The sequence below is a fragment of the Scyliorhinus canicula genome, chromosome 8 (assembly GCF_902713615.1).
Source record: "Scyliorhinus canicula chromosome 8, sScyCan1.1, whole genome shotgun sequence".
Lineage (NCBI taxonomy): Eukaryota > Metazoa > Chordata > Chondrichthyes > Carcharhiniformes > Scyliorhinidae > Scyliorhinus > Scyliorhinus canicula.
This window is the reverse complement of record NC_052153.1, coordinates 163,770,991-163,791,372: the sequence shown is the minus strand read 5'-3', so window position 1 is coordinate 163,791,372 and position 20,382 is coordinate 163,770,991. Positions and strand designations below refer to the sequence as shown.

Below are 20,382 nucleotides of genomic sequence, written 5' to 3'. Positions count from 1 at the left end.
CTATATATTTCTAAAATTCTTTCTTGATTTGGACATCGCTGGCCAGGCCAGCATTTGTACCCCATCCCTAATTGTCCTTGAGAAGGTGGTGAGCTGCTGCTTTGAACCGCTGCAGCTTGGATAACATGCAGGCTTGGGCTCCTTAGTGGCAAGTGACATTTGTGCACACAAGTGCCAGTCAATGACCATCTCCAGCCAGAGAGAATCCAACCATCTCCCCATGACCTTCAATGGTATTTCCATTGTTGAAACCCCCACTACAACATCCTGGTAGGGGTTACCATTGACTGGAATCTAAACTGGACCTGCCATATAAATACTGTGGCTACAAGAGCAAGTCAGTGGCTGGGAATTCTGTGGTAAGTAACTCGCCTCCGGACTCCCAACGCCTGGCCTCCATCTACAAAGTACAAGTCAAGAGTGCATTGGCACACTCTCCACTTTCCTGAATGTATACTGTTCCAAAAACACCCAATAAACTCGGCATCATCCAGGACACCCCATCCAGCATCTTCAACATTCACTCCCTCCTGCATTGACATGTAGGTGGAGGTCGCACGTTGGGTGGCTCCTGCTAGATATTTTGTTTTTTTGACCCATTTCACCCAGATTTGGGGGAAATTTTATACAATCGGCCTTCAGAAAAGTTGTGGTAATTCAAGGATGTCGAAACCCAATGGAAGAATACGGGATGAAAAGGAATGAGTGCAAGTCTGCCTGAGAGCTCGGGTTTGGTGTGGAGAACTGTGGGAGGAAGACAGAGGGGAGCAAGCTCGCTGGTTGGGGCTGCGCTCATTACGGTGACCATGCTGGCCGAGGTGATGGCGGTGGAGTTTGAGTGGCAGTTTGGCAAGCGTTTTGAGCAACATGGGAAGGGGATGATGGGAACACTGTAACAGTTGGTGGACGATATATTGGCCCCGATAATGGAGGCTCTTGAAAAGACAACAGCAGTGGGGGAGCAAGGAGGTCTTGAGGGGGTGGAGGAGGTATTGTCGCGGCACAGCGACCAGCTCGCCTTGATGCGAGAGGAACTGTGGAAGGGAGAGGAGAATAATAAAGGGCTGAGAGCCAAAGTGAAGGACCTTGAGAACAGGTCACGATCGCAGAATCTGCGGATACATAGATACATTGAAGATAGAATACATAGATAGATACATAGAAGGCCGAGAGTAGCAATGGAAGGGTGCTTTTCTAATTGGAGGGCTGTGACTAGTGGTATTCCGCAGGGATCAGTGCTGGGACCTTTGCTGTTTGTAGTATATATAAATGATTTGGAGGAAAATGTAACTGGTCTGATTAGTAAGTTTGCAGACGACACAAAGGTTGGTGGAATTGTGGATAGCGATGAGGACTGTCAGAGGATACAGAAGAATTTAGATTGTTTGGAGACTTGGGCGGAGAGATGGCAGATGGAGTTTAATCCGGACAAATGTGAGGTAATGCATTTTGGAAGGTCTAATGCAGGTAGGGAATATACAGTGAATGTAGAACTCTAAAGAGTATTGAAAGTCAGAGGGATCTAGGTGTACAGGTCCACAGGTTACTGAAAGGGGCAACACAGATGGAGAAGGCAGTCTAGAATGCATACGGCATGCTTGCCTTCATTGGCCGGGGCATTGAGTATAAGAATTGGCAAGTCATGTTGCAGCTGCATAGAACCTTAGTTAGGCCACACTTGGAGTATGGTGTTCAATTCTGGTTGCCACACTACCAGAAGGATGTGGAGGATTTAGAGAGGGTGCAGAAGAGATTTACCAGGATGTTGCCTGGTATGGAGGGCATTAGCTATGAGGAGTGGTTGAATACACTCGGTTTGTTCTCACTGGAACGATGGAGGTTAAGGGGCGACCTGATAGAGGTCTACAAAATTATGAGGGGCATAGACAGAGTGGATCGTCAGAGGCTTTTCCCCAGGGTAGAGGGGTCAATTACTCGGGGGCATAGGTTTAAGGTGTGAGGGGCAAGGTTTAGAGTAGATGTATGAGGCAAGTGTTTTTACACAGAGGGTAGTGGGTGCCTAGAACTCGCTGCCGGAAGAGGTGGTGGAAGCAGGGACGATAGTGACATTTAAGGGGCATCTTGGTAAATACATGAATAGGATGGGAATAGAGGGATACGGACCCAGGAAGTGTAGAAGATTGTAGTTTAGTCGGGCAGCATGGTCGGTACGGGCATGGAGGGCCGAAGGGCCTGTTCCTGTGCTGTACTTTTCTTTGTTCTTTATAGGAGCAGGAGGAGGCCTTTTGGCCCTTCACGCCTGCTCCGCCATTTATCATGATCATGGCTGATTATCCAACACAGTAGCCTAATCCTGCTTTCTCCCCATAGTCTTTGATCCCATTCTCCCCAAGTGCGATATCTAGCCGCCTCTTGAATATATAATCATGGGACTGCCTAAGGGGTTGGAGAGCCGAAAGCCGACGGAGTATTTTTTGGAGATGTTCGCCAGGTTGTTGGGGGAGGAGGAGGATCCCTCCTTCTTTGAGCTGGATAGGGCTCATTGGTCGCTCCGGCTGAAGCCAGAGACAAATGAGCTACCAAGAGCTGTGATCGTCTATTTTCACAGCTATCAGGTGAAGGAGAAGGTGCTGAGATGGACCAAACATAATCAAGAGGCGAGATGGGCAGGGGTATTCGTACATACCAGGATGTCACAATGGAGCTGGCAAGACGGCGGGCGGTTTTAACAGGGTGAAGGAAACACTTTACAGGAGTAATGTGCGGTTCGGTGTGGTCTACTCGGCAAAGTTGAGAATTACGCATAACTCCAAGGACTGGTACTTTGAGAAGGTGGAGGCGTTCGTGAGGCCTGAAGGATTGGGACTGAACTGAGTTTGGGCTTTGTTTTTGTATGTGTTCTCCCAGTGAGCCAGAGAAGACACAGCCAGAGTGAGACACAGCTAAGAGTGAGTTTGGGAATTTGAAGCTAGGTGGGAAGTTGAAGCTGGGTGGGGAGGAGGTGCTTTTTAACCCTGGTAAGTGACTGGTAAGTAGTCTTTCTTTTCTTTGTCTAATTTATTTATTTATTTTTTCTTTCATTTTTAATAAGTTAATCGAAGGTTTAAGACATGGCAGGAGGCCACATCTGGAGTATTGTGTTCAGTTTTGGTCTCCTTACCCGAGAAAGGACATACCGGTGCTGGAGGGTGTGCCGAGGAGATTCACTAGGTTAATCCCAGAGTTGAAGGGGTTGGATTACGAGGAGCGATTGAGTAGACTGGGATTGTACTCGTTGGAACTTAGAAGGATGAGGGGGGATCTTATAGAAGCGTATAAAATTATGAAGGGAATAGATAGGATAGATGCGGGCAGGTTGTTTCCATTGGCGGGTGAAAGTAGAACTAGGGGGCATAGCCTCAAAATAAGGGGAAGTAGATTTAGGACTGAGTTTAGGAGGAACTTCTTCACCCAAAGGGATGTGAATCTATGGAATTCCTTGCCCAGTGAAGCAGTTGAGGCTCCTTCATTAAATGTTTTTAAAGATAGATAGTTTTTTGAAGAATAAAGGGATTAAGGGTTATGGTGTTCGGGCCGGAAAGTGGAGTTGAGTCCACAAAAGATCAGCCATGATCTCGGTGAATGGCGGAGCAGGCTCGAGGGGCCAGGTGGCCTAGTCCTGCTCCTAGTTCTTATGTGGTGGTCGATAGGGGATGGTTTGGGAACGTTGGGATAATGTGTTAGGGTTTCTCCCCCTTTTGTTCGGGGCTTATCATGTTTGGTTGTTTCGAAGGGCTGTGTGTTGGGGGGGGTTTGTAGTTGGTATGTGGGGGGAGGGGGCTCTGGCGGGCTCACCTTGCAAACTTGTCAGCTAGTGAATGGGAGCGAGGTGGGGTGAGGGACCATGGGCGGCCGAGCTGGTGTGGAATGATTTGATGGGCGTGGGAGGTGAGAATGGGGAGGATGTGGAGAATGCAGAGAGACGTCTTTTGAGAGGAAGTAGTTAGGGTTGCTGGGAAGGGGGTGGTGTAGCTGGCTGAAGATGACAACGGATAGGGCTGGGTCCAGTTTGTGGGCAGGACCAGGGGTAATGGTCATGACCGGGGGTGGACAGTGAGAGACCCCCCAATCCGAATGGTAACGTGGAATGAGCGAGAGTTGGGGGGACCGGTGAAACGGGTGAGAACCTTCTCGCATTTGACAAGCTGGACAATCAATGTGCTGCTGTTTGCCCCAGGGAAATACTCGGGTAGTCCGGTGGCGGTGGCCACGCTGAAGATATGGAGGCAATTTCGGCAGCATTTTAAATTGTGGGCAGAGTTGAATGCGATGCCGATCCGAGGGAATCATGTGTTTGAGCCGGTGAGGCTGGGTGCTAAGTTTCGGGGATGGGAGGAATGTGGGGTGATGAAAATGAAGAGCTTATTTGGAAGGGCGGTTTGCGAGTTTGGGGCAGTTGACGGACAAATTTGGGATTCCACGGGGAGGCCTTTAGGTCTATGCACGTGCGGAACTTTGCAAAACAAGTTTTCCTGTCGTTTCCGGTGATATCGCCCGCCTCATTGTTAGAGGGGGTTTTGTCGGTGATGGGGTTGGAGTGGGGGGGTCTTCTCGGCGATTTATATGAAGATTTTGGAGGAGGATATCATGTCACTGGGTTGGATAAGGCCAAGTGGGAGGTGGAGCTGAGGTTGGCATTGGAAGAGGGGTTGTGGTACGAGGTGTGGAATGCTTCAACCTCATCTGCGAGGCTGGGGTTAATACAGTTAAAGGTGGTGCACAGGGCTCACCTGACAAAGGCGACTATGAGTTGTCTGAGTGGGTGGAGGACACTCTTTCCATCACCGCTCCTTTAGCCACTTGTTTACTTCCAGAAGGGGCTGATGGGAAATGGAAGTACCACCAGGGGAAGCGCGGGGACATATAAGAAGGACGCCGAAGGCCCGCCCTCGCCCATTGGACTGGAGAGTCAAGGAGGCAGGACGCGGAAGTTGAGCTCAGGGCTGCAAGTCTGGGCCTAGTTGCAGAGCATAGAAGAGCAGTATATTCACAAGTGCAATTCTGTAAGTAAAAGCCAACAAAGTAATTTATTGTGGAGCACAATAAACCATCCTTCAACTTCTAAACGACTTCGAGCATTCTATCAAGAAACATAACATGGTACAGGAGTGGCTTCTTTGAACAGAAAGAACCAACGCAACCAGCAAAAGCAACAGGCCGGCCGCCTGACTGTGGAAGACTTCGCAGCCTCTCGACTCCAGACGACCTTCTGAAACAATGGATCACACGCTACTTCCAGGGACAATGAGAACTACAGGTAATTTAAATTACAACTGGAAAATGTTTAAACAACAGTTTGAGATATACTTGTCAGCTCAGGACTTACATGCAGCCACCGATGACAGAAAAATTGGACTTTTACTCAGATCGGCAGGCCAGCAGGCGGTAGACATTTATAACTCTTTCACATATGCTGATACTGAAGATAAAACCAAGTATCAAGTGATAGTCGCAAAATTTGATGACCACTGTAAATCTCAATCCAATTAAATCATTGAAAGATTCACCCTGCGTAACAGACTCCAAAAAAACAGGGAGACTATCTCCCACTTTGTAACAGATCTACGCTTGCTAGCACAAGGCTGCAACTTCGGTGATTTAACAAACTCACTCATCAGAGATCAACTGATCTATGGTCTTGCCGATGGAAATCTAAAAGAATCACTAATACTGCAAAACGATTTAACACTTAAAACCACCATAGATAAATGCTTACTACAGGAGCAGAAAAAGCAGCAGTTACTGGAGCTATTTGACAGACATTCATTGCAAAATACTCACCACGAGGCAGATATAAAAATGGTGACCTCTCCTCACAGGCCGTCTCTTCCGCTCTCCGGCCCGTCTGCGCATGCGCGTCATCCCGAAAGACGCGATCCCGGAAGTGATCGGTACGCGCATGCGCACTTCTCGCAATACCGGCCCCAGACTGAAAATCGCACTGCGCATGCGCGAACGCAACATACGCATGACGTCATGACGTGTCATTATTGTGGCTCCTCCCATTTAAAAGGGCAATGTCCTGCTCAAGGAAAAAGGTGCAGAAAGTGTTCAAAAATGAATCACTTTGCCTCCCAATGTCAGTCCACAGCCAAATATCACTCAACAATGCAAAGGCATGGAAACTTGAAGGTACGCACAGTTGATGTAATGGACACTCCGGCACCCGAAGACAATTTCTCCGACCACGAAGAATTCAACTCCTGGGAGAACACGTACAGCATTGGAATTATAAACGCCACAGCGGAACCACAGGAGCTGACGACAAAACCTCGACACGTGCATGCTATCGACTCCGCAAGCGAATGGAATGCTACGGTGCAAGTCAATGACTTCCCCATCACATTCAAGCTGGACACGGGAGACTCCGCAAACTTGATGACGAGCAAAGATCTCGCATCCGTCCCAGGGACGCACGAGATGTTACCTGCCGCATGCAAGTTAACTGACTACAACGGAAACCAGATCACCTCAAAGGGATCCTGCCACCTACAAGTTGCCAACAAAACGGTCACAACAGGACTACGATTTGAAATTGTAGATGACAAAAGATCCTCACTGCTAGGTGCTCAAGCCTGCAAGGATTTGCGGCTAATTCAAAGGATCTTCATGCACGCGGCTGTATCATCACGCATTGCCGATGACACACAGCTGCTACTCAGCGGGTACCCCGACGTCTTCTCGGGCATGGGTACGCTACCCTACACATACAAAATCCTACTCAAAGAGGATGCCATACCGGTCGTTCATGCCCCACGGAGGGTGCCGGCTCCATTGCGGGACAAGCTAAAAGCTGAACTTCAACGTCTCCAAACTCAAGGCATCATCTCACGAGTTACACAGCCGACTGACTGGGTCAGCTCGCTGGTGTGTGTTAAGAAGCCATCTGGTGAACTCCGGATCTGTTTAGATCCCAAAGACTTGAATAAGAACATTCGCAGGGAACACTACCCTATCCCCAAGTGAGAGGAGATAACGAGCGAAATGGCACAAGCTCGCATATTTACCAAGCTTGATGCCTCACAGGGCTTCTGGCAAATGCAGCTCGATGAGTCCAGCCGCCTGCTGTGCACCTTCAACACGCCGTTTGGAAGGTACTGTTATAATCGGATGCCCTTCGGCATTATATCTGCATCCGAAATATTTCACAGAATAATGGAGCAGATGATAGAAGGCATTGAAGGCGTCCGTGTCTATGTTGATGACATCATAATATGGTCAACGACAGAGGAAGACCACATTGCGAGGTTGAAGCAAGTCTTCCAAAGGATCCACCACTTTGGACTGAAGCTCAACCGGGCCAAGTGCACCTTTGCACGGTCCTCTCTGACCTTCCTGGGCGACACAATATCAGAGAACAGGGTGAAGCCGGACGCTGAGAAGATCGCTGCAATTCAGAGCATGCAGAGACCACAGGACAAGAAAGCGGTGCTAAGATTCCTGGGATTCATCAACTTCCTCGGCAAATTTATACCGAACCTAGCAGCACGGACGACGGCGTTGAGGAACGTGACAAGGAAGGACACGGAGTTTGCCTGGAACCAAGATCACCAAGGTGAATGGGATGATCTGAGACACCAATTGATGGCAGCTCCAACGCTCGCATCTTTTGACCGGGCAAAACCTACAAAGATCTCCACTGACGCCAGTCAACATGGAATTGGTGCTGTGCTACTGCAACAGAATGACCAGTCGGACTGGGTCCCAGTGGCTTACGCTTCACGAGCGATGACCGCCACAGAGTCCAGGTATGCACAGATAGAAAAGGAGTGCCTAGGGCTAATCACAGGCATGACCAAATTCCACCACTATGTGTACGGTCTCCCCACGTTTCTCGTGGAAACTGATCATAGGCTGCTGGTCAACATCATCGACAAAGACCTAAATGATATGACACCGCGCCTACAACGCATGATGATGAAGTTGTGGAGGTACGACTTCACGCTGGTCTACACCCCTGGCAAGGACCTTGTGATAGCTGACACATTATCACGAGCCATGGACGCTGACAACCCGCCACTGGCTTCCATCAATGATGTGGAAGCTCATGCGCAGTGGTGCAAGGAGACACTCCCGGCAACGGACGAGAGGCTGCAGCAAATTCGTCAGGCAACACAGGAGGACGCCACCCTCCTTCAAGTCATACACAACCTTCAGCATGGCTGGCCAAATGGGCGGTGCCCACAGTTCCAAAACGTCAGGACTGAACTATCCGTGGTCGATGGCATTATACTACGAAGTGACAGAATCGTCATCCCAATGGCGCTCCGGGCGGACATCCTCCACAGGATTCACGAGGGGCACCTTGGTGCCGAAAAGTGCAAAAGGAGAGCACGACAATCTGTTTACTGGCCATGGATAAACGAGGAAATAACAAACATGGTGCTCACCTGTGACACGTGTCAAAGACATCGACCGGCACAATGCAAGGAGCCACTGCAGCAGCATGAGATGGCCACGTCACCGTGGGACAAAGTTGGCATTGACTTGTTCCACGCCATGGGCCGCAACTATGTTCTGCTCATCGACTACTACTCCAACTTTCCGGAAGTTCTGAAACTCCCGGATCTCACAGCGGCATCAGTCATCAAGGCCTGCAAAGAAACTTTCTCCAGGCATGGCATCCCACGGACGGTCATGTCCGACAATGGTCCTTGTTTTGCCAGCTGGGAGTGGACGGACTTCGCCAAGAACTACAACTTCAAGCATATAACGTCGAGTCCACACTTTCCGCAATCGAATGGCAGGGTGGAGAAAGGTGTCCACATAATCAAACAACTCATCAGCAAGGCTGCGGACTCAAAATCCGACATACACTTGGCCCTCTTGTCATACCGATCGTCACCTTTGAGCTCTGGACTATCACCAGCTCAAATGCTCTTCAACAGAGATGTGCGGACAACATTACCGGCACTACAATTCACCAATCCCGATCACTTGCCTGTCCTGGATAAGATGCGTCACCAACGTCAAGTGCAAAAGCAACACTATGACCAGCAGGCAAAAGTACTGCAACCGTTGGCAATCAAAGATACGGTGAGGTTGCGACACCCGGCTGGGGGCTGGTCTAAAATGGCGTCAGTCCTCCGCCAAATATCGCCACGATCCTACATCGTGCAGTCTGACGATGGAACAATGTTACGACGAAATCGCCGAGACCTTCTAAAAGTTACACCTCGTCAACGGGTATTTCCGACACTCGATCTGCAGGACGCACTGGATCTACAGGACGCTGTCATACAACATCCTGGAACTCCAGCAGCTGGTGTCCAAATGGACATAAAAGACCCTGGATCTCCATGCCCACTCAGGAGGTCTACCCGGATCAGACGTGCACCCAACCGTCTGAACCTATGAACATGGACTGACAATTGCATTGCCCTGCCTTGTCTTTTGTATATAAACCTAACTGTTTAAATTTGTGTTTAGTTACAGCTCTGCAACTACAAAAAAAACAGTGGAAAAGGGGGATGTAGTGATCCTCGCCTGAGTGTGTACAGAAGGGGCTGATGGGAAATGGAAGTACCACCAGGGGGCAGCGCGGGGACATATAAGAAGGACGCCGAAGGCCCGCCCTCGCCCACTTGGACTGGAGATTCAAGGAGGCAGGACGCGGAAGTTGAGCTCAGGGCTGCAAGTCTTTTGGGCCTAGTTGCAGAGCATAGAAGAGCAGTATATTCACAAGTGCAATTCTGTAAGTAAAAGCCAACCAAGTAATTTATTGTGGAGCACAATAAACCATCCTTCAACTTCTAAACGACTTCGAGCATTCTTTCAAGAAACATAACACTCCCCCTCCCACTTCAATATCCTTTCAAGTCGATCAGAGATGTCCCTCACTCTGGCACTGGGCAGTAACATACCATACTGGATTGTCGGTCAAAGGACGCTATCAACCCCCCAATTATAGAATCCCCTACAACTACCACTTGTCTTTTTGCTCCCCCCATTTGAATGGCCTCCTGTACCACAGTGAAGTGGTCGGCTAGCTCATCCTCCCTGCAGCCCTTTTCCTCATCCACATAGGGAGCAGGTACCTCATACCTCTTGGACAAGCTGAGGCTTCTCTGTTCCTGAATTCAGGATCCCTCTACCTGCTGCACTTTGTACTGACCACTGACTGACTTTGAGGTACTTAATCCACTGGGTGTGGCTGCCTCCTGAAACAAAGCGTCCAGGTAACTGTCACCCTCCAAGGCTCCTTCGACAGAACCTTCCAAACGTGCAATCTCTACAACCTCAAAAGACAAGGGCCGCAGCCACGTGGGAACACCACCATCTGCAAGTTCCACTCCAGGTTCCTCTCCAAGCCACACACCATCCTGACTTGGAACCAGATCATTGTTCCTTCACAGCACATGTACTGCAGCCCTCAACAAGGTGGCTTACTGCAACCTTCTCAAGGGCAGCTGGAGATGGGGAATAAATCTTGGCCTAGCCAGTGGCGCCCACAACCTATGTTTAAAAACAATTGGGGCGCATTTTCACCTGGATCTCTGATTTTGTCCAAAGTCAAAACTCTACCCAGTGCACTTGTTCTATCTCTACACTACAATGGAGATAGTCTTAGTCTGACTATGATTAAATTATCTGGTGCGTGTGTGTACGTATTTTGAATTATTAGAAGTCCAAAATTGGCAAAATTCTTAGCTCAACAGCAGGAAAAGCTGAGCTATCCAAGCCTTATTGTGATGTAAACCCCAGACATTCATAAAATGTAACCTTGTGATGTATAATCCCAAAGCAGCTACAGATTTCCGTGTTTTTGAAATTATTTGAGTGTCTGAAATTAAGACATTCCACTGTCTGAGGAGAATCATGCAAACTGTAATTTTTCAATTCCTGCTGCATTTCCATCTCACCATGGTACTTCCTGTCTGGATTATAGGACCAACGTAATGATCAAATTGATAACAGACAAAGGAGGGAATTGGAGTGGCTAACAGCTATGCCTGGTTGAGGTACTATACTTCACACATCTACAATACTTATTCAGATAGTGAGCAAGACCTGGACAAGATCCAGGCTTGGGCTGACAAGTGGCAAGTTCACCACCACCTTCTGAAGGGCAACTGGGATGGGCAATACATGCTGGCCTAGCCAGCGGTGCCCACATCCCGTAAATGAATTTCTAAAAGTTCCTTATTCTGTAAACATGCAATGTGTACAAGTAACACTCCAAGCCACAAACCATCCTGACTTGGAACTATATCGAAATTCCTTCACTATCACTGCGTCTAAATCCTGGCACCTCCCTTCTTAACTGACACTATGGGTGGACCTACGGAATAACGACTGCAGGGTCTAATGAGGGTGGCTCACCACCACCTTCTCAAGGGCAATTAGGGCTGGCCAATAAATGCTGGCCAAACCAGCAATGCCCACATTCCGTGAGTTAATGTAAAGTCCATGGGTAAGTATGTAGGTTGGATGTCCCAACAATCAGCTGATCGATTCAAACATGTTCCGCTGGCTGTTGGTAATAAGCGGAGTACAGACTGGACTGACCCAGTCCATGCTTGCAAAACGCCCAAATAAATCTACAGTTCAATGTGATTCCACAATTGGGCAGAACTTGCTGAACAATCCTAACACTAACAACCAATTTAAGATAATCAGCAAAGGCCATAACATTGCGTACTTACACTTTTTAGAAGTGATATACATTCATATACTGGGACCAGTGTTTGCACCTTGTTTGAATTATCCGGGAGCTTGGGGAGCCAAATGTTCCCCATTGCTTTCTCTATGACAAAGCCTCGGCCAATTAGAATTGACCTGCCAACTAATCAGCACCCCTTTGGTCCTGTTTTTTAAATTGGTGTGATTGTTTGAAATTTGACATTCTTCTGTATGTCCTGATGAATACAAAGCCAACAGCATGAGGTGTCTTTTTTCAGCAATAGACTGAACATTGAATTCAACATTATACGAATAATTACGATCAATGTCAATGTGTGATCATTCACCAACCCCCCCCCCCCCCCCCCCCCCCCCCCAGCTTCTCTCTCTCTCCTCTACCCAGCTCCTCCCACTCCCCCCTCCAACCCCTCCCCACCCACACCCCGCTCCCCCATCTTGGTCAACACACATAGTCCTCAATTTCAAAAGGGTAAATTTTGCATGTCATAGAAAACAAATACAGATATATTGTACAGCTGATGAGGATTTCCTTCCCTTGTAAATAAAGCCCCTCTTTCGCTTAAACAATTTGCCAATGTTATTGCAGCACATTTGAGATTGCCAACAGAAAGCAAATAAAACATCTGATAAAAATGCTAAAAGAAATATACTTGAGGAGAAAAAAATGTTTAAGGAGCAGCTTATTATGTCTCTTCACACACAATGCAATGCAGTGACCATTAATTTGACAAATTCAGCAGGGACTTAGTGCAAGTAAGATCCCACCACTAGAAATAAGGTCAATGACCAGATGGTTTTGACTGAGACAAACCTTTGTCTTCCTTCAATGCTCCGATTGCGTGCCTAGAATGGGACTGGAAGTTACACCGCCTTAATTATCAAAAATAAAATAAAATACAGATGTTTAAGCTGCTGCAAACACAAAATTCTAGACTATACAACCATGGTTGTACAGAAATGGTTGTTTGCAATCAGCCTTTCTGCACCAATTGCACTGGCAAAGAAGTTATCACTACCAGCTATGGAGCATCTATTAAAATCAATGGATTCACATTTGGTTTGAAGGCACAATGAATGGCAAGAACATAGGAATGGGAACTGGTCAATCTGCTACTGGCGCTTGCTCTGCCATTGTTAGTCAATTGGTGACCCTTGCCCCAACTCCACTGACACTCAGGCGACAGGGTGGCGCAATGGTTAGCACTGCTGCCTGACGGTGCAGAGGACACGGTTCGATCCCGGCTCTGGGTCACTGACCGTGAATGTTTTTTTAAAAACCCACTGACACTCCTTTTCACCATATCTCTTAAACCCCTTACCCATCAAGTGCCTATTGATTTCAGTCTTCAAACTTTCCATCGAACCAGCATCCATTGCCTTTCGTGGGCTGTGTCGTTAATGTTATAATTCATAAAGCATAACTACTTACCGGGAGGGACATGGTATATGTCACTCCACAAACTCCAAAGGCTGACTTTTGAGACATATGTGCAGCGCATCCGAAACTCATAAGCAGCCAGTTGTTCCAATTCTAGTGGTGTTCTAAGCGATGTCAAATCAACCTGTAAAATAGAGATGTAATTAGTATTTGCATTCTTGCTGCAAAATATAAGATTGCATTACTTATTTTATCAAGTTATTGCATGTTTTCATTTGAGTACTCATTGTCCGAACTAGAGTCCAACCTTGGAAGGACACTTCCGCCTGTTAGGAGGTACATTCATATCTTTGGACTTGTGTTGTTTCCTAAGGTGTTAGGGAGCACAGAAAGGAGCTTTCTCTCCTGCTCATTTGTTGCTCTTGAACACCTTCCAACTCAGAGGATTGGAGATAGTCAAGTGCAGTTGAGTGGAGTGATTGTAAAATGGCCCATATCAAAATCAGTTGCAAGTAATTGGGAGAGTAATAAGAATCCTAAAATAATGTGGCAGGTGGGTATTGGTATTTTAGGAACATGCAAGAGAAGAACCAGAAAATGCTGTAGGAAAATCATAATGGTCACGGGAATGGAGAAGCTAAATGCTAAAAGAATTGGCAGAAGTTTGTTTTAAGAAATAAACTTTTGAGTGTTGCTAAAAAAAGAGATGTTGTCAAAGCTTTTCAGCTTATAGTCATCAGGACAATTTGCAAGAACATGAAATATGAAGGGAACAATGATTTAAATGACCTGAAAAGTGAGTGCTGATTAGTTGGCAAGGGGACCCTGATTGGAAGAGGTGTTGCCATGGAGAATGCACCAGTTAACTCATGACTGGCAGTGAACTGCCAAGTTTTGTTTAAATTCAAATCAGGCAGGTTGAGTCGGTCAAGACCTAGCCCTGGGGATGGAATCAGAACTGGCTTGGCCATAGAAGACAGAGGGTAGCAGTGGAAGGGTGTTTTTCCGAATGGATATCTGTAACTAGTGGTGTTCTGCAGGGATCAGTCCTAGGACCTCAACTCTTTGTAATATATAAAAATGACTTGGAAGAAAACTAACGGGTCTGATTAGAAAGTTTTCGGATGATACTAAGATTGCAGGAATTGCGGATAGTGGTGAAGATTTTCAGAGAATACAACAGGATAGAGATAGGCTGCAAAATTGGGCAGAGAAATGGCAGATGGAATTTAACCCGGACAAAAGCGAGGTGATGCATTTTGGTAGATCCAATTCAGGTGGGAGCGCAGAACCATCAGGAGTATAGAGACACAGAGATCTGGGCGTGCAGGTCCACAGATCCTGAAAAGTGGCAGCACAAGTGGAAATGGTGATAAAGAAAGCATATGGCATTCTTGCCTTCACAGGATAGGGTATCGAGTATAAAAGCCCCCATAGCCCTTTATAGCCCCCTTGCCACCCATCATAGAATCATAGAATTTACAGTGCAGAAGGAGGCCATTCGGCCCATTGAGTCTGCACCGGCTCCTGGAAAGAGCACCCTACCCAAGGTTAACGCCTTCACCCTATCCCCATAACCCAGTAACCCCACGCATCACTAAGGGCAATTTTGGACACTAAGGGCAATTTATCATGGTCAATCCACCTAACCTGCACATCTTTGGACTGTGGGAGGAAACCGGAGCACCCGGAGGAAACCCACGCACACACGGGGAGGATGTGCAGACTCCGCACAGACAGTGACCCAAGCCGGGAATCGAACCTGGGACCCTGGAGCTGTGAAGCGATTGTGCTATCCACAATGCTACCGTGCCGCCCCAAATCTTATCCCTGCCATGCAAACTCACTTATATCCACTATATCTCAGCTATATCCACCATGTATCGACCTCAGGTCCCCTGTCGAGATTAAATAAACTAAAATGTCTATTGCAGCCTATGGGCGTTCACGCTGCCGGGATCCTCTGGTCCCGCTGATGGCTCACCCCTTCTGCGGGTTTCTGAGCAGCGTGGGGTGATTCAATAGGAAATCACATTGTCAGCGGCGGGACCAGACGATCCTGCTGTCGGCCACACCTGCAACCAAGAAACATGCTCCAGGGAGGCCAGAGCATCATGCCCTATATTCGGAAAAAAGAAAAACGCACTCATTCACATAAACCCTTTTATTACATTTACATTCCTTCAACTGCATAATCCCAAATAAAACAAACATTTAATTCAAGTGTTTAATCCTTTATAAAAATAAGCATTGGAATTCATAGTCCCACTCCAAAGAGTCGATAACTTCTTGAGGCTGCAAATCTAACTGTGAAATGAAAAGCATCTATTGTGATAACTGAAGTTGTAAAATCCGTCATGCAGCATTAATCATAACACTCATGTTTATGCCAACAGAGTGAAACAGTAAGCAATTGAACTTTTTTAATACTCAATGATTATCATTCAAAGATTTAAAGAACAAGAAGTGTAAATGCCTTGATAGTTTGACAGCTGTTTTTGACAATTCACTTCTGGCAGTTTGTTTTAACAGCTCTGTTGACAGTTCCAATGGGATTATACTTTCTATGTGCATTCATGTGTACTTTGGTTAAAATTCCAAAGGGCACCTCATCTCTCCTAAAGGGAGCTTACCTCTCCTACAGGGCACTTGATCTCCTCCAACGGTGATTTGGGACCATATCCAAAGGGGCATCCTACCTCTACAAAAGGGTACCCCTCCTCGCCAAAGGATTCTGCAAAGTTCAGACTTGCTCCTATCAGATCTAATTCATGCATGTAGGGGGGATTCTCTTGTCCGCCAGCCACGTTTTCCTGTGCTGCGCGATCTCGCCTGCAGCAGGATCCTCCATATAGGGGCTGGTTTAGCTCACAAGGCTAAATCGCTGGCTTTTAAAGCAGACCAAGCAGGCCAGCAGCACGGTTCGATTCCCGTACCAGCCTCCCCGGACAGGCGCCGGAATGTGGCGACTAGGGGCTTTTCACAGTAACTTCATTGAAGCCTACTCGTGACAATAAGCGATTTTCATTTTCATCCTGGCAGCCGGCCAACAGGATTTCCTATTGTGGCCACCAGATGCCATCGGGAAATGTGTGGGCGCGCTGTCAGCGGAGTGGGGGATCCCGCCAACAGAGAATCCCGCGGGTAATGTTTCACACTCTTAAATTACCAAAATCAGACATGAGTGGAGGTAGCTGTTGGTTTATATGGGCAGTTGGATGACTGAAACACACATGCATGAAATGTGACTCACTCCCGCAAAAATGGGAGGTGTTATGTTCAGGAGCGGGACTTCCTGATTTCAACCTCACCTGCCATTTCAAGCTTCCCCTCTTGGCAAATCCAGGCCTTAATAGGACAAGTGTAAGATTCGACTCACAGGAAGGAAAAATGAGCAAAGCGTACACCATGAAGAGGCTTGAAATACCCAAGTGTGAAGAGACCAAGAAGCCATGGTACATTCGTCACTCAATATATCCAGCCAATACAGAGTACCAGTCAACATTGCCGTAACAGCAAGTCATCAGAAGTGTGATCAAACTGCAGAGTTATCTGATAAACTACGCCTTGAACAATATGGTCATAGGAGACACTCTAGCAGAGAAGCAGTGCAAAGAAGAGCCACAAGTATGGTCCCAGTATAGATATAATTGTTATGGAGAAATCTGTACTTCTCAGCCAGGTAAGCAAACATTTGAGTGAAGGCCGAATATATAAGATAGGGTGGAGTAGTGGTTAGAACTGTTGCTTCACAGCGCCAGGGTCCCAGTTTCGATTCCCATCTTGGGTCACTCGCTGTGCGGAGTCTGCACATTCTCCCTGGGTCTGCGTGGGTTTCCTCCGTGTGCTCCGGTTTCCTCCCACAAGGCCCGGAAGACGTGCTTGTTAGATGAATTGGACATTCTGAGTTCTCCCTCTGTGCACCCGAACAGGTGCCGGAATGTCGCGAATAGGGGCTTTTCACAGTAACTTCATTGCAGTGTAAGCCTACTTGTGACACTAATAAAGATTATTATTATTAGATGACAGAATATAAAAGATAAGAAAAACAAGCTTGTTTTCACACTTGAATTAAGTGTTTCAAACGAAATGGTGCGTACGATAAAGGTCCACAGGTTTAAACCTTTAATGAGTGGTGGACGTGGTATCAGGGAGTTTTTCTACACATGATTTTCCAGAACAAGCAGTGCAGGTGAAAACCCTGTAATAGCATATGAAACTTTGTGATGCCATGTTAGATAGAGGGAATAAATTAAGCTGGACTAAACTGTCTGATGTTGTCATGCAATTTGTTCTAAAGTCAGATGTATATGACTGTTTTTTTTTTAAATGCGGGAGCGGAAAATACCTTTGAACACAAGCCTAAAATTATACTTGCAGCGATGACGAAGATAAGTGTATCTCCAATCTTCTTTTAATGTTGTATCCTTTTGTAGGTAAGAGCTCAGGACATGTGCCCCAAAAGAAGGAATGAACAGGTGAAGATAAGCGCAAGAAAACATACATCAATAACAACCAAGTCTGTGGATAACCAGTGGCAGGCCATGGTAGACAAACAAGAGAATACTTTAAGTAATTACAATACTAACTCCGCCACTTGTTGTAGCCATTTTTTTTTTTAAAGCAGCTAGATCTTTTGTGGTTTAATACTCTCAGTTTTGCAGACATTGCATGTTTACAGAATAAGGAACTGTAGGAAATATTGTAGATGTGTGAAATGTGGTATCTCAGTCAGGCGTAGCTGTTAGCCACTTCACCTCCCTGCTTTATATGCTTTCAATATTACGTTTTTGATGGGCCTATAAATCCAGACAGGGGGTACTATTTTGAGATGGGCCAGACACCACAGTGGAAAGGTGCATCATTTGCATAATTCTCCTCAGGTACCTGCTAAGTCTCCAAAAAGGCGGGATCAGGAAACTCCAGTGTTTGAAATCCATCCTCCCATTCTCACTGTCTTTTGGCAATGACTTTGCCAGAGACAGGAGATACCCTGTTCTTCACTGCTCACCCAGAAATTTTGGCATTAAAGCCAGGTGCCCATGTGTAACCAGCTCGCAGCTGATTATCTGATTGCTCTGGAAAGCTTCTGACAAAATTACAGTGGGCATTTTGGTTAGCTCCTCCACTTGTGGCCCTGACTATATGTCAACTGTGACAGGGCTGCTCGTTAGTTACACTGTCAGCCTCATTGTGGGATCTTTATCAGAGTCTCACAGCGAAGCCAGACTGTGAGCAGGTCAGTATACTTTTGTACACATTAGGCAACTACTCGGTCAACATTTTAGTTACCCTGGGAATTGATTCAGTTGAAACCACATATGCCAAAGTTATTGATTCATTGGGGACATATTTCAATCTCCGCAAGAACTACAGCACTACAGAGTCATGAACACACCCCATTCCATCACGCAAACCCGCTTCCCATCCATTGACTCTGTCTACACCTCCCGTTGCCTTGGGAAAGCGGGCAGCATAATCAAAGACCCCTCCCACCCGGGTTATTCTCTCTTCCAACTTCTTCCATCGGGCAGGAGATACAAAAGTCAGAGTACACGGACTCAAAAACAGCTTCTTCCCCGCTGTTACCAGACTCCTGAATGACCCTGTTATGGACTGAACTGATCTCTCCATGCATCTTCTCTACAGTTGTAGCACTACACTCTGTATGCTTAATCCGATGATTATGTCCATGTATTTACATTGTGTATTTATCGAATGTCCTATTTTTTTCAGACATGGAACGATTTGCTTGGACTGTACGCAGAACAATACTTTTCACTGCAACTTAGTACATGTGACAATAAATCTAAAGAACACTACTGGGGAATGCGCAAAGTTCAGTAAATAATAATAATATAATAATCGTTTATTGTCACAAGTAGGCAGCGCCGGCTCTAGGGTTGCTGGCGCCCCGGGCAAGCTGAACTTCGGCGCCCTTGGGGGGGGCGGGGCCGGGGGGGGGGGGGGGGGTCGGGGGGGCGGGGCGGGGGGGGCGGGGCCGAGGCCGAGAGGGGGGGGGCGAGGGTGGGGGCGGGGCTGAGGGGGGGCGAGGCCGAGGGGGGGGCGGGGCCGAGGCCGAGGGGGCCGAGGAGGGGGGGCGGTGTGGGGGGGGGGGGCGGTGTGGGGTGGCCGAGGAGGGGGCGGGGCCGAGGAGGGGCGGACCCGAGGGAGGCGGGGCCGAGGGGGGCGGGGGGGCGGGGCCGAGGAGGGGCGGACCCGAGGGGGGCGGGGGGGGGCGAACACGCGGGGGGGCGGACGGACGCGGGGGGCGGGCGGACCCGAGGGCGGGGCGGGGGGGCGGACCCGAGGGGGGCGGGGGGGGGACCGAGCGGGTGGGGGCGGACCGAGCCGGGGGGCAGCCCTGGGGGCTGGCGGCCACCGCGCATGCGCTGGTTGGCACCGGACCAACTGCGCATGCGCGGGACCCGAGTCTGGCGCCCCCGAGCACATGGCGCCCCAGGCAACAGCCCGAGTTGCCGGTGCCTTGAGCCGGCCCTGCAAGTAGGCTTCAATTAAGTTATTGTGAAAACCCCCTAGTCGCCACGTTGCAGCGCCTGTTTGGGGAGGCCGGTACGGGAATTGAACCCGCGCTGCTGGCATTGTTTAGCCCACTGTGCTAAACGTACCCAGAGACACTGGGAAAGCATCAACACATTTATTGATGATTTGCTCCGAATAGCAGAAGATGGTGAGTACGGGCATCTGAAAGAGGAACTGATTCGTGACAGAACAGTTGTTAGAGTAAGGAAGATATGATGTGGAGATGCCGGCGTTGGACTGGGGTGGGCACAATAAGATGTCTTACAACACCAGATTAAAGTCCAACAGGATTGTTTCGAATCACTAGCTTTCGGAGCGCAGCTCCTTCATTAGGCGAGTGGGAATGTTGCATTATCAGATCATTTGCAGTCCTGAGGAGACTTGAGGCTGGTAAAGGTGATTCAATTAAGTAGACAAATTGAGATCAGGGGGAAGGGAGAGACGTAGCAGACACAGTTGAATTCGTCAGACATAGAAAATGGGAAACAGAGAAAGGGAGACATCAGCGACATGAGAGAAAGGCACTGGCCTGGGAATTGTCCTGCCAAAGACGCACAATGCCATTAGTGCAAAATGATGGGGCTTTCTTTTTCATTCCAGGGATATGGCGTCACTGACTAAGTCAACATTCATACCCACAGGCAGTGTGAGACAGCAGTAAAAACAGAACACTCAAGAAGAAAATGTTTATAAAGGACAGAGTCCCATGAAGATGAAAATTTACATGTCATTGAAATAGGGGCTGTTTAGCACAGGGCTAAATTGCTGGCTTTGAAAGCAGACCAAGCAGGCCAGCAGCACGGTTCGATTCCCGTAAC

General features: G+C 47.9%; 1 protein-coding gene across 3 annotated transcripts in view; it reads right to left on the bottom strand.

The window, feature by feature from the left end:
• The window catches only part of LOC119970654 (interleukin-6 receptor subunit beta), a 116,850-nt gene that overhangs the window by 24,187 nt on the left and 72,281 nt on the right, over positions 1-20,382 (bottom strand). For all 3 annotated transcript variants that reach the window (XM_038805620.1, XM_038805619.1, XM_038805621.1), the window contains one exon: positions 13,073-13,205. In XM_038805620.1, coding sequence (XP_038661548.1) covers positions 13,073-13,205 — 133 coding nt within the window. The remainder of the gene's footprint in view (positions 1-13,072; positions 13,206-20,382) is intronic.